The 12,443-nt window shown below is 43.8% G+C and overlaps 1 protein-coding gene across 4 annotated transcripts in view; it reads right to left on the bottom strand.

Annotated features, from left to right (window-relative positions):
- The window catches only part of DCAF1 (DDB1 and CUL4 associated factor 1), a 648,223-nt gene that overhangs the window by 585,608 nt on the left and 50,172 nt on the right, over positions 1 to 12,443 (bottom strand). For 3 of the 4 annotated variants that reach the window (XM_030205586.1, XM_030205587.1, XM_030205589.1), the window contains exon 4: positions 3,119 to 3,192. The exons of the other annotated variant lie outside the window; for it this stretch is intronic. In XM_030205586.1, coding sequence (XP_030061446.1) covers positions 3,119 to 3,192 — 74 coding nt within the window. The remainder of the gene's footprint in view (positions 1 to 3,118; positions 3,193 to 12,443) is intronic. 4 annotated transcript variants of the gene reach the window in all.

Here is a 12,443-nt window from a genome sequence, read left to right as displayed (position 1 = left end):
AAAAGGTGCAGAGAAGGGCAATGAAAATGATAAAGGGGATGGGATGACGTCCCTATGAGGAAAGGCTAAAGCAGCTAGGGCTCTTCAGCTTGGAGAAAAGGTGGCTGAGGGGAGATATGATAGAGGTCTATAAAATAACGAGTGGAGTTGAAGTGGTAGAAGTGAAGTGTCTGTTCACGCTTTCCAAAAATACTAGGACTAGGGGGCATGCGATGAAGTTACAATGTAGTAAATTTAAAAGTAATTGGAGAAAATTTTTCTTCACTCAATGTGTAATTAAACTCTGGAATTCGCTGCCAGAGAATGTGGTAAAGGCGATTAGCTTAGCGGAGTTTTAAAAAGGTTTGGACGGCTTCCTAAAGGAAAAGTTCATAGACTGTTATTAAATGGACTTGGGGAAAATCCACTATTTCTGGGATAAGCAATATAGAATGTTTTGTACATTTTTAGGATCTTGCCGGGTATTTGTGACCTGGATTGGCCACTGTTGGAAACAGGATGCTGGGCTCGATGGACCTTTGGTCTTTTCCAGTATGGCAATACTTATGCACTTATGAGCCGTGCTCAACATGCAGCGATGGAGCCGTGCTCAACATGCAGCGATGGAGCCGTGCTCAACAAGCAAAATGCATAGATGGAGTCCCGGGGAACAGCCAGAGAAGAAGGTGCTGCCAGGAGGCCAACAGGAAAGGAGCACAACTTGTGGAAATGCAGACCTGGCGCTGCACTCCCTTTGCCCAGAGGGACTAAAACTACAAGAAGAGAAAGCCCCATGCCCCAAGAGACACTCTCGGCCCTGAAGTGGTCTCTGAGCCACAATGACTGCCCTCCTAGGCAACCGATACAGAGCAGCAGTCAACGTAGAGAAAGAACTCCCGCCAAGAGGGATGTAAGCATCACGGAGCTGGAATCCTCAGACCATAGGGAGCAAAATGCAGCCGTAAGGCAGTGAGGAAGAAACAACTCTTGCCAGGCCAGGAACAAAGAGGAAGCTGGCCACTAACACCAAACTGAGGAAAAACCAGCAAAGGAAGAGTCAAACTCCAGACCTAGAACAGATCCACTTCCCTGCAGAAAAGCAGAGAAAAGTGCACAGCTAAGAGGCGATAATCCAGATTCACAGCAATATATCTGCTCAGCAGGAAAGAACTGCATCCCTTACAGAAAAAGGAAGGAGTGTCAAATGTGTCAGGAGAGAGACGCCTGGAACTAGAAAAGGCAAAATCCGCTTGTGCCAGGCTAAAACTCCCGCCTGAAAGCAAGGGAAGCAAGAAAGAACTGTGGCAAACTAGTCCTAAAAAGGCACATTCCTGTAAAGAGACACTGAACTGAGTCCAAGCAAAAGACTGGCAAGAATGGCACTCCCAAGGGTACTCAGAAGAGGGATTTGAGCTAGCAGTTGCACACCAGGGGCAATTTGGACCCCCATCAAAAGGAAAGTACCCTGCAGACAAACCAGAGCAGACAGAAGGGATCCATGGGGCCGAGAGAACCAAAACCTCCCTACAGAAGGGAGGAAAAACTGCTGCCAAAGCAAGAATCAAATAGGGGCGTCTCAAGCAAGATGCCAGAAGCAGCAGAGACCAGACGGTCTGGAAAAGAACTGACCAACAGCCGCATACGGCTGACAGGAATGCAAAAATAGCCCTGGACTAAAAAGACTGAGCCTGCAGTCAAACATAACCAGCGAGAGACTTCCCCCACTTTGGAAATGGCAGACTAAGACCTCTGAACCGCAAAGGTACAAGTTCCAGCAACGGGGCCGCCCTCTGAACCAGCCGCCATCTAGGACCGTAAAAAGGAAAAAAAAAAAAACTGAGTTTGTGATCCAGACACAAGCCATGTCCCACAAAAAAATCAAAGCAACTGGTACTGCAGCTCAGAAGGGTCCAAGATCAGAATCAGATGCCGGCCAGCAAAATTCAAAGAAACTTCGCAAGCGGCCCCCTAGAATACATTGCCAAAGGCAGAAAATAAATCAGGTAACAGGCAAGAGAAAGAAGGAAAAACAAAGTTTCTTTTTTTTTTTTTTTTTTTTAAAACAACCTTCCTCACTAGTGACAGGAATTAAAAAAGGTTTACCTCAGAGGCAGAAAAGGAGGGAAAAAAGAGTTTCCTTTTTTTTTTTTTTTTTTTTAATATAAACACCTTCTTCACTAGTGACAGGAATAAATAAGGCTATTCGAAATACTGAACATTCCAGGCTGCACGATACCCTTAAGGGTCGGCTTACTTGGAACTATTTTCTCTGTCTCCTTCCGCTGATAGATGGACATAACCCATTAGTCTGGACTGGTCTGGTATAGATGACAAGGAAACTAAAGATTTCTTGTTGATAAATGGAAAGAAAGTTAGAAACTAACAAAAGGGCAGTCCAGAAAAGATAGTAAAAGAAAGATATATATTTACAAGCCTAATCCTAAACCGCATATAGTATCCAAATATTGTAAACAGATCTTAATAGGAGACTTTATGCAAGATTACCCCTAGGAAACAAAGTTCCCTTCATAAAGGTATTGTTTCATCATATTCATAGGTGCCCTAAGGCAACCTATTACAGTGACTCATATAGCTCAAAAAGCCCTTCTGATTAAAAAAAAATCATGTTAATTCATTTGATCAGGTTTCTGTTCTGTTTCTACATATTACCAAAATGACAAACATAATGTAAGTCCATCACTGAAAATTCTCAGGGCCCTATAACTCCATGAAGGCAACTATTTACATCAATCAGAATGCAGAATTCTCAATTTCACCTTACAGATTCACAATCTGAGTAATGAGAAGTTACTTAGCTGCTCATCACACTGTTTTAATGTGAAGAAACAAGAAAGTATTCCTTACAAGTCTAACTTCTGCACACCTATAAACATGTATAACTGAACACACATATGAACGCTCCGACACACTGTACTGCACCTGATGCTGAACTTTAGATTCATTCCTGTCTGCTTCTCTCCAGCAAACTTCAGTAGCTATCTTGTGAGAGGTCTTTAGTAGCAAACATAAGAAATCTAGTAAAAGGTCCTTGTGCGTTAACTGGAGCCTGAGATGGGGAAATAAACAAGAGGCAAAGAGGGGGGGGGAAACACACACAAAAAAAAACCCCCATACATACCGCATTCATAAAGTCGTCATTCTTAAAGAGGATTCGGAGTAAATGACCCAGCATACACTCGGGATCAGCTCGACCTATAGAAAGAGAGAAGACATAACCAAGGTCTCATTCTGCCAAAATGAGAGAAAACAACCACATATCAAATCTGCAGAAAAAGACAAGGAACCAAAATCCTTATCACATTAAATGCACAGCACAGGTAATTAAATAAGGGAATACTGCACATCATAATCCACTGTTCTGTGCAGAGTATAGAACTGTCAAATTATAAGATGAAATTTAAACTTACCCATTAATTTTCATCACTTGAGTCTTGCCAGACCAGCCCATTATGTCCCTTGCCAGCAGATAAGAGATAGAATCCGCTTGAAAGGTTTTCTATTCCCCTATAAGGCTGGTACAGCCGAGACTCTAGTTACTATGTTGAAGCTCTCAACACAGACTTCCAAACTGTTCAAACTAACAAAATACCACCACAAAACTGTATAAACCAGTAGAACACCCAGAAACTTCTGGAATCAAAATGAGACCTCTGAAACAGTTCTACTTTTCCCCTTTTTTTGGGGGGGGGGGGGGAAGAGGGGCTCTGGAAACCAGTAATCCCTTTCAGAGCTCTAGCCTTCTTGGATGGGGATCTGGATTGATGCTGTAAGACTCAAGGAAAGGAAACAAATTTAAAATTTCATACTCTAAGTTATTCTTTACAAAATCATTCCAGAAACATGGGTTGAATTCAAACCCCCTCAACTCTGGGTGAGAAGCAGCAATAGAGGCTCTGAAGACCCCTTCCCCATAGGAAGCATCCTTTCTTGCCTGGACATCCAATCTGTAGCACCTTGAGAAGAAGTGCAATGAAGAACAGCAAATAACCGCTGGGGACACCCGATGAAGCCCGAGCTCAGCTTCCCTTTACTGATACAGTCCAAGACTATTGACTAATTCACTGTGCAGTAGTCACTTTGGAAGCAGCTTCACTCTTCTGCTTTCCTCCAAACAGGAAAGCCTGTCTGTCCTCTGAAAGGAGCTCATGAATTTTATGTACCTCAATAGAACTCAGTGAGCATCTAACAGAAGTGCTCTCCTACAGTGCCCAGACTATCTTGTTTTTGGAATGCTAATAGAGCACTAACTTAAGGTGAAACCAAGATACCAACTTGGAGAAAACCAGACAATAGAAGAAACCCATGGAGGAAGTACGTTCCCTTTGAGTTATGTTATCACTATAGGCAGAAAACCATATCTGCTGCCCCAGGCCTGAAAGTGCTATACTCAGTGAGTGCTCTGCTCAGATCTTAGCCTGCTGTCTTTTTCCAGGTCAATAATCACCAATGACAGCAAATTACATCAAGGATCTGTATCACGCTGGCAGTGGCTGATAAATTCTGGTGATAACACTTTAGCTTGACTAGTCAATTATCTTGACAATGGTGGACTACTGCCCCTTCCCCTATAAAGAAAGGGCCAAAAGGGAGGTTCAAAAATTGATAATGCTTCCCCAAAACCACTAACTTCAGCAATCTCCCATTTACAGTTGCACAAGCGAGCTGAAAAACTTCCCATTAATGAAACCGTTAACAAATTAAAAGTGTAGGATGCAAAAGGAAGCTGTTAACCCCCTCTGGAGGTCCAGGAGGTGCCTAACCTCTCCTACTATGACAGTATTAGCCCAAAAATGTTCTTTGCTTGGTACCAGAACTACACTCCTAGCTGAAGCAGCTGGTTCAGAAAGGCTCTATTATAGGGTCTTTTTTTTTTTTTTTTTAATGCTGAACCGAATGGAGATTCAACAAAAGGTGCCTGGTACAAAGCTCTTGGACTGCAAAATATAACCCTCGAATAATTTCCAAAAACCCATAAATCAAATGTTTTTCTGGTCCACTGAGGATAAAACTAGCTGAAATGATCTCCAACTGATGGAGAATCAGGAGTAGAAATTTTGACCTTCAATGAGAGGACCAGGTTCCTACTACAGGCTCTGTGGCCTCTTCCTGGAAAGCTCTTTTGGTTCTATAAGAAGGAAACTTTCTGCCAAGTTGCCAGTTTTCTGGGTAAAAGTCAGCCTCCCTAGTATGTTCCTTCTTGTGTCGCTTACCCTTGCTTCTACTGGAAGTTGGCCTCCCATATCCCCTGAACCTGTCCTTCAGGAGCCTAGGGACCTTGGAAGAGCCTTTTTGAAATCATTTCCAAAAAAGAAGCATGCCACTAAATGGCACCTTACATACAAAAGGCATGCCTTAAATGCCACATCTCCCATTCAGTGTCACAAGCAAAGGGAACAACACCCTGTGCATACTGCTGCCACCATTGACTTGGCCAAGATCTAGATAAGCTCATATCGAAACAGCCAAAAATGTCATTCCCGACTTCAAAAAGGCTCCCTGACAGTAGGGGCCTCTCGGGACAATGTATCTAGGCAGCATTCTTACCACTAGGCTATGACATACTGCTGACTTTAGTCCCAGACTAGACTTTCCAAAAGATCTGGTTCAAAACGGACTCCAACTTGAGATCCTAAGGATCTTAAAGAGATGTATCTCCCTTCATCAGGATGGTGGCCTTGCAAGTTATGGCCATCAATAAGATGTCCATTCTAGAAAGTTTCAGAAGCTTTTCCTGATCCTCTTTGGGAATGGGATGAGCTTTGCCACTTTGGAACTTGCATCCCCTGTGTTCCAATCTATTGACACTTTCATATGGGCTGAAGGGAACATGAATGCCCTGGACAATTGTGTGGACCCCAGTGAGGGCTGGGTCTTACTTAGATTCCTCTATTTTATTTAATACATTTGTATCCCACATTTTCCCGCATAGTAGTAGGCTCAATGTGGTTTACAGGTTCCGGAGAGGAGAGTACCAACTCCGGGAATATATACAGAGTGGAAAATAGAGTAACACTAGGTGCAAGGAAGCTGAAACGGTTTTGGAAAGGAGAATACAACTCTGGGACGAATATATAAGTAGCATATAGAGAGAAGTAATCCCAATGAGGCTGATAAGTCTCCTGGGATGGGACTACAGCTTCTAGTGAGCAATACAGAATAGGAAAAGGGTAGAAGTACACTTAATTATAACTGGAGTGGTAAAATTCGTACAGTTTGAAGTAATAGGATTATGTGGAAGGGGTGTTGTTCATTTCTTAGATCGAAAGATGTGATGCATTGTTCATGAATTAGTTTGGGTCTGCTGGGTAGGCTTTCCGGAAAAGGTGAGTCTTGAGGTCTTTTCAAAATTTTAGATGGGTGTTCATAGTTCTAATGTTTCTAGGTAAAGCATTCCAGAGCTGGGTGCAAATGTAGGAAAAGCTAGATGCATATGTTGATTTGTATTTTAGTCCTTTACAGTTTGGGTAATGCAGGTTTAGAAACGTTCTTGATGATTCAATTATGTTTCTAGTTGGTAAGTCGATAAGTTCGGTCATGTAGGTTGGGGCCAGATCATGGATTATTTTGTGGACCAGAGTGCAAATTTTGAAGGCTATTCATTCCTGGATTGGTAGCCAGTGCAGTATTTCGTGTAGGGGTTTAGCACTTTCGAATCTTGTCTTTCCGAAAATGAGTCTAGCTGCCGTGTTCTGCATGGTCTGGAGTTTCCTTAAGATCTGTTCTTTGCATCCTGCATATAAGGCGTTAGTCAACATGTGATAGCACCATTGTTTGAATTATATTACGGAAAGTTTCCCTTGGGAAGAACTGTTTGATCCGTTTGAGTTTCCACACTGCATGGAACATTTTCTTCGTGGTGGCAGAGGCTTGGCTCTCCAGGGTTAGGTTGGTGTCAATAGTAATTCCAAGGATCTTCAGTTTGTCCGATATTGGGAGAGTATGTTCCGGGTTTTTTATGGATGAAGGGAAGTTTGTTTTGTGGTGAGAAGAGAGAATAAGGCAGTGAGTTTTTTCCTTGATGAGTTTGAATGCCAATGCCCAGGCATCCATTAAGCTTAAACTAGTCTTTATTGCAACAGTGATTTCTGTTGGATTAGAGTTGAACGGCATGTAAATGGTGACATCATCCGCATACAGAAAAGGATTAAGATTATGCTTGTATAGGGCATGAGTAAGGGGGATCATCATCACATTAAAGAATATGGGTGAGAGAGGTGAACCCTGGGGTACTCCGCAATCGGTACTCCATGATGGTGATATGTTTGAGTTTGCTTTTACTTGATAATATCTTGTGGTTAGGAAACCCTTGATCCATTTGAGTATATTCCCTCCTATGCCTATCTTGTCGAGTATTCTTAATAGTATATAGTGGTCAACCATATTGAATGCGCTTGACAAGTCAAATTGCAAGAGGAGTATGTTTTTACCTAATGTGGATTTCCATACTGTGGAGAGATTTGAAGCCCAATTGTGATTCATGAAGGATTGAGAAATAGTCTATGTATTCAGTAAGTTGTTTAACTACAATACTTTCCATCAGTTTGGCTGTAAGTGGGATGGATGCCACAGGTCGGTAGTTGGTGATATCGTTAGTTTTCTTTTTGGTGTCTTTTGGTAATGGTGTGAGTAGTATATTACCTTTGTCTTTGGGGAATATGCTATGCTGGAACAAGAAGTTGAGGTGGGAGGTAAGTTCAGTTATGAATCGAGTGGGGGGGGGGTCATTAGATAATTGGGACAGGTGTCCAACTGACAGTAGGCTGTAGAGATCTTATTGGTTGCTAGTGCTATTGTTTCTTGTGTGATCTGGGCGAAATTTGTCCCAAGTTCAGTCGGCTGGGTATTCTTCCGAGCATGGGTCTAGCTCATAAAGGAAGGTATCAAGGTTGGTGTAGACCTGACATATTTTTGCGTAGACCGACAATTTTGCCTTTGAAGTAGTTAGCAAGATTGTCTGCTGCTGGGATTCCTGATTTTGTTGAGGACACTGGTTTTGTGTCTAGTAATTTATCCAGTAGCTTGTATAACCTTTTCATGTCTTTGTAGTCAGAACCTATTTGTTCATTATAGTAGTTCCGTTTGGATTTTTTGATTTCATATTTCTATTTTCTATGTGATTTTTTCCAAGCATTTAGATTTTGATCATTTTTGTTTTTTCTCTAGGCTCATTAGAGTTGTCTGGTTCTAGATTTTAATTGTTTCACATTTTCGTTGAACCATGTGGTCCTGTTTTGTTTGTGAATAGTATTTTTTCGTAAAGGAGCCAATTCATTTAGAACAGTGATACATCTCGATTCCCAATCTGCAAGATAGTTGATGGAATCAGATGGAATAGACCAATTGTTGTCGTAAATTGATTGCCAAAATGCAGATGTGTCCACTTTACCTCTGGTTTAGTAAGATTTTTCTACATCAGCTTTGAGATGCCCATTCTTCAGCCAATGTAGGGTCAGATTTAATTTGAAGTGATCTGACCATGGAATTTCCGTCCATTTGTGGTCAATGATTTTAATGATTTCGTCTGATGCGAATTCATGGGTTAGCAGGTCAAGTGTGTGGCCTTTTCTGTGGGTGGCATTCGGATGTGGCCATTCGAAATCCCATAGTTGGAAGAGTTCCTTATAATCTTGGACACCAGTTGAGTTTGGGTCTTCTAAATGAAGGTTTATGTCCCCCAATGACTAGTATTTTGAGTTAGATATACAAGTGGCTGATATAAAATCCATTAGGGTTATATATGCTTCACTCCAAGTGCCTGGTGGTCTGTAGAATAGGACGCAATTTAGATTTCCGGCTACACTTTTATGTTGCAATCTGATTGAGGCAATTTCTAGTTGAGGTGTGATTTAATTCAGCAGTGGTTTCTCAAGTGAGATGGGATCTGTAGATTATGGCAATGCCTCCACCTCTTTTACCTATTCTAGTCCAATGTGTAATGTTATATCCCAGAAGCCAAAAGTCCAGTATTATGGGATCTTTTTGGTCATGGATGCAGGTTTCGCTCAGGAAGAGTAAATCTAAGGTTTCCAATGTAATCCAATCTTTTATAATTTCTTTTTTGTTTACTGTTGATCTGGCATTGATGTAACCAATTTGAATTGTAAGGTATGGATCTTCTGTAATGGTGAAAGTGGGAACCTTTATTAGTTGTCATTTGTATGTCGATTTGGATTTATTAGAACTTTTTGTGTTGGTTGTGCAGTTTCTGAGATAATGTTTTGCTACTGTAAGTTCTGTTGCGGTTTGGTTGAGGTTGGTGTGTCTGATAATCCTGAATCGGCTGTGTAGTATTGGTATGGTGTTATAACCATTGAGAGGTGTGGCTAACAGTATTTGGACCAATGATAAGGAGTAGATTCCTAGGAGTAATCTCATTACGTTCATTCTGGCTCCTTTGTGTAAGCGAGTGCTTTTGGTTTTGCACTCTCTCCTGGGATCCTATGTGATCTATTGCGTATTAAATGACTTCTAAGAATGAACTCATGGGGGAGAGTGGAGTGTTAGGGGGGTAATGGTTTTTATGAAGCGAGGTTTAGCTGGACTAAGTTCATGAAGTAAAGAAGGAGTGTGCGTGTAAAAGTGGAGGAGTGGCCTAGTGGTTAGGATGGTGGACTTTGGTCATGGGGAACTGAGTTCAATTCCCACTTCAGGCACAGGCAGTTCCTTGTGACTCTGGGCAAGTCACTTAACCCTCCATTGCCCCATGTAAGCCGCATTGAGCCTGCCATGAGTGGGAAAGCGCGGGGTACAAATGTAACAAAAAAATAAAAAAGTATGAGAATGATGAAGGAAGAGGGTATATGAATTTGTGGGTGTTTATTATATGGTACCCAGTTATGCTCTGCTTCTCTTTCTCAAGGGTGTATTCAGTTGACTGTGCCGTTTAGTGTGTGAATGTATGAAGTGAGCATTTGTTGGAGTGAGCATATGTGGTTCGAGGACAGTCAGTCATGGACTTTGCTCGTGGGTCCAAGGTCGTAGGCTCCAATTACAACTTGGACAATCCTGCAAGTGTCAGACCTTCTATTTTCAGGTCTTCTCTTCCATTTCCTCTATGACCTTGGTAGAGACCTGTCCCGTAAACAGTAAGGATCCTATCCTCTGATTTGGCACTTTTTCCACCCTTTGCAGTTGTCACGACTGTGGTTGTGACCCCTCTTTGACTAACCTTATTTCTCGATTGTCAGCTTCTGAGCTGGCTCCTGTCTGTTCTTTCACCTTGCATTGTTGTTTCTTTCCTGTAGTGTTTCCACTTCCTGTGTGATTCAAGCCTCACTTTGGTGTTCAGTGTTTCCTGCCTCTGTCCTGTAGTTGTGACATCATTAGTGAGGGCCTTTATAAGGAAATGGTGGACTTTCATTCAGGGCTTTTGCAATGCCAAAGGTCTCCAGGTTAGTCTGTGTGCAGTGAAGCACTTCTGCCTTGTTCATAGTCTGTGTGCCCGTGGGCACTTCTGTCTTGATTTCTCGTTTAAGGTGCCTGTGTGCACTTCTGCTTCTGTTCTTCTCTGTTTGTTAGTATGCTAGGGTCAGCCTTCAGTCTTAGTTCTGTTGTCTGTCTGTGTGGGTCAGCTTTGTGTGCTGCCTAGTCTGACTTGCTTGCTCTAGACCCCTCTACTTTCAGCTTCAGCTCTAGTCCTGTCTGTTTCAGCATTGCCCGTCTACAGCTTCAGCTCCAGTCCTGTCTGTTCCAGCATTGCCCGCCTACAGCTTCAGCTTCAGTCCTGTCTGTTCCAGCATTGCCCGCCTACAGCTTCAGTCCTGTCTGTTCCAGCATTGCCCGCCTACAGTTTCAGTAATGTCTGTTCCAGCATTGCCCGCCTAACAGCTTCACCTCCAATCCTGTCTGTTCCAGCATTGCCTGCCTAAAGCATCAGCTCCATTCTTGCTTGTTAGTCCAGCCTGGTTGGGCGGTTTTGCCTCCTGCTGCCGCTTGACAACAGTAGGCGACCCTCAGGGGGAGGAATGCTGGCTTCGGCCTAACCCCTGGTAAGCCTTTCCTCAGCTGAGAGGTGCTCAGCTCTACCACCGGCTGCCTTTCTGGTGCTGTGGAGGACTTGCAGCTCATCTGCATATCCTTACAGCCTTCTCCAGGGTGACACCCAGGTCCACTCCGATTCACTCAGGGCCTCCGCTCTAGGTGCCCAGCGCTCCCACCAGGTGCTGTGGAAGACTTGCAGGCCTTCTTCATTTCCTCACAGCTGTATCCGGGGTGACTCCAGGTCCACCCCGAACTTCCCAGGGCCCTCGCTCCAAGTGCACAGAGTTTCAAGGTGCTTTTTGGCTAGGATCAGGCGACCCTCAGGGGGAGGAATGCTGGCTTCGAGCTAACCCCTGGTAAGCCTTTCCTCAGTTGAGAGGTGCCCAGCTCTACCACCGGCTGCCTTTCAGGTGCTGTGAAGGACTTGCAGCTCATCTGCATATCCTTACAGCCTTCTCCGGGGTGACACCCAGGTCCACTCTGGGCCTCCGCTCTAGGTGCCACGCGCCGTTTTCTCTTTACATCTAATCTTCTTCCCAGTTGCTAAAGTACCTCAGTCGTTTATGGACCCTATTCACATTCTCTGTGCCTTCCTAATCTTTTCCCTCACTCCCTACCTCTCTCCGCTACAGGAACTCACTGCCCATCCATCGACTTCATCACCTCACCTTCTCTCCTACCCTCTTCCTCCCTCTTGGCTTTTAATCTCCGTCTCTTTCTTCCCTCCATTTTGCCTTCCCCATTCCACCTAAATACCTCTCGCCTTAGACGCCTTCGTGACCACACCTCTCCTACTCTCCTCCGCTCTCTTTTACTCCTTCTCTTATTCTCAGCCAGTGACATCAATCCCAATCCTGGCCCTCCTCACCAACTATTATCCCAACTCTACAGATCTCACCGCGACCTCTCTAATCCATCACTATTCATCTACTCCCCTCCTCTTCTCTGCCCTTCTCTTGCGCCCTATCTGTAACAAACTCCCCTATAACCAGGACCTCTTTATCTCGCGTCACCCCCATCTGCTCGCCATAACAGAAACCTGGCTCTGCCCTGATGACTCTGCTTCAGTCGCAGCCCTCTGCCATGGCGGTTATCTTTTTTCACATACTCCTCGCCCTGCTGGTCGCGGGGGCGGTGTTGGACTACTTCTCTCTCCCTCCTTCAGATTTCAACCACTTCTTCCATCTCAATCTCACTGTTTTTCCTCCTTTGAAGTCCACTCTATCCGCCTTTTCTCGCCTCTGCCTCTTCGAATAGCGGTCATTTATCGTCCCCCTGATAAGTCCCTTTCATCCTTCCTCAGTGACTTTGATGCCTGGCTTGCCTTCTTCCATGATCCTTCCTCCCCCTCTCTCATCCTTGGTGACTTTAATATTCCTGCTAATGATCCTTCCAACTCTTACATGTCCAAGTTACTCGCTTTAACATCCTCCTTTAATCTCCAACTAAGCTCCACCTCCCCC

Source organism: Microcaecilia unicolor, chromosome 6, assembly GCF_901765095.1.
Source record: "Microcaecilia unicolor chromosome 6, aMicUni1.1, whole genome shotgun sequence".
Taxonomy (NCBI): Eukaryota; Metazoa; Chordata; class Amphibia; order Gymnophiona; family Siphonopidae; genus Microcaecilia; species Microcaecilia unicolor.
The sequence above is the reverse complement of the archived record's forward strand: the minus strand, read 5'-3'. Positions and strand labels throughout refer to the sequence as shown.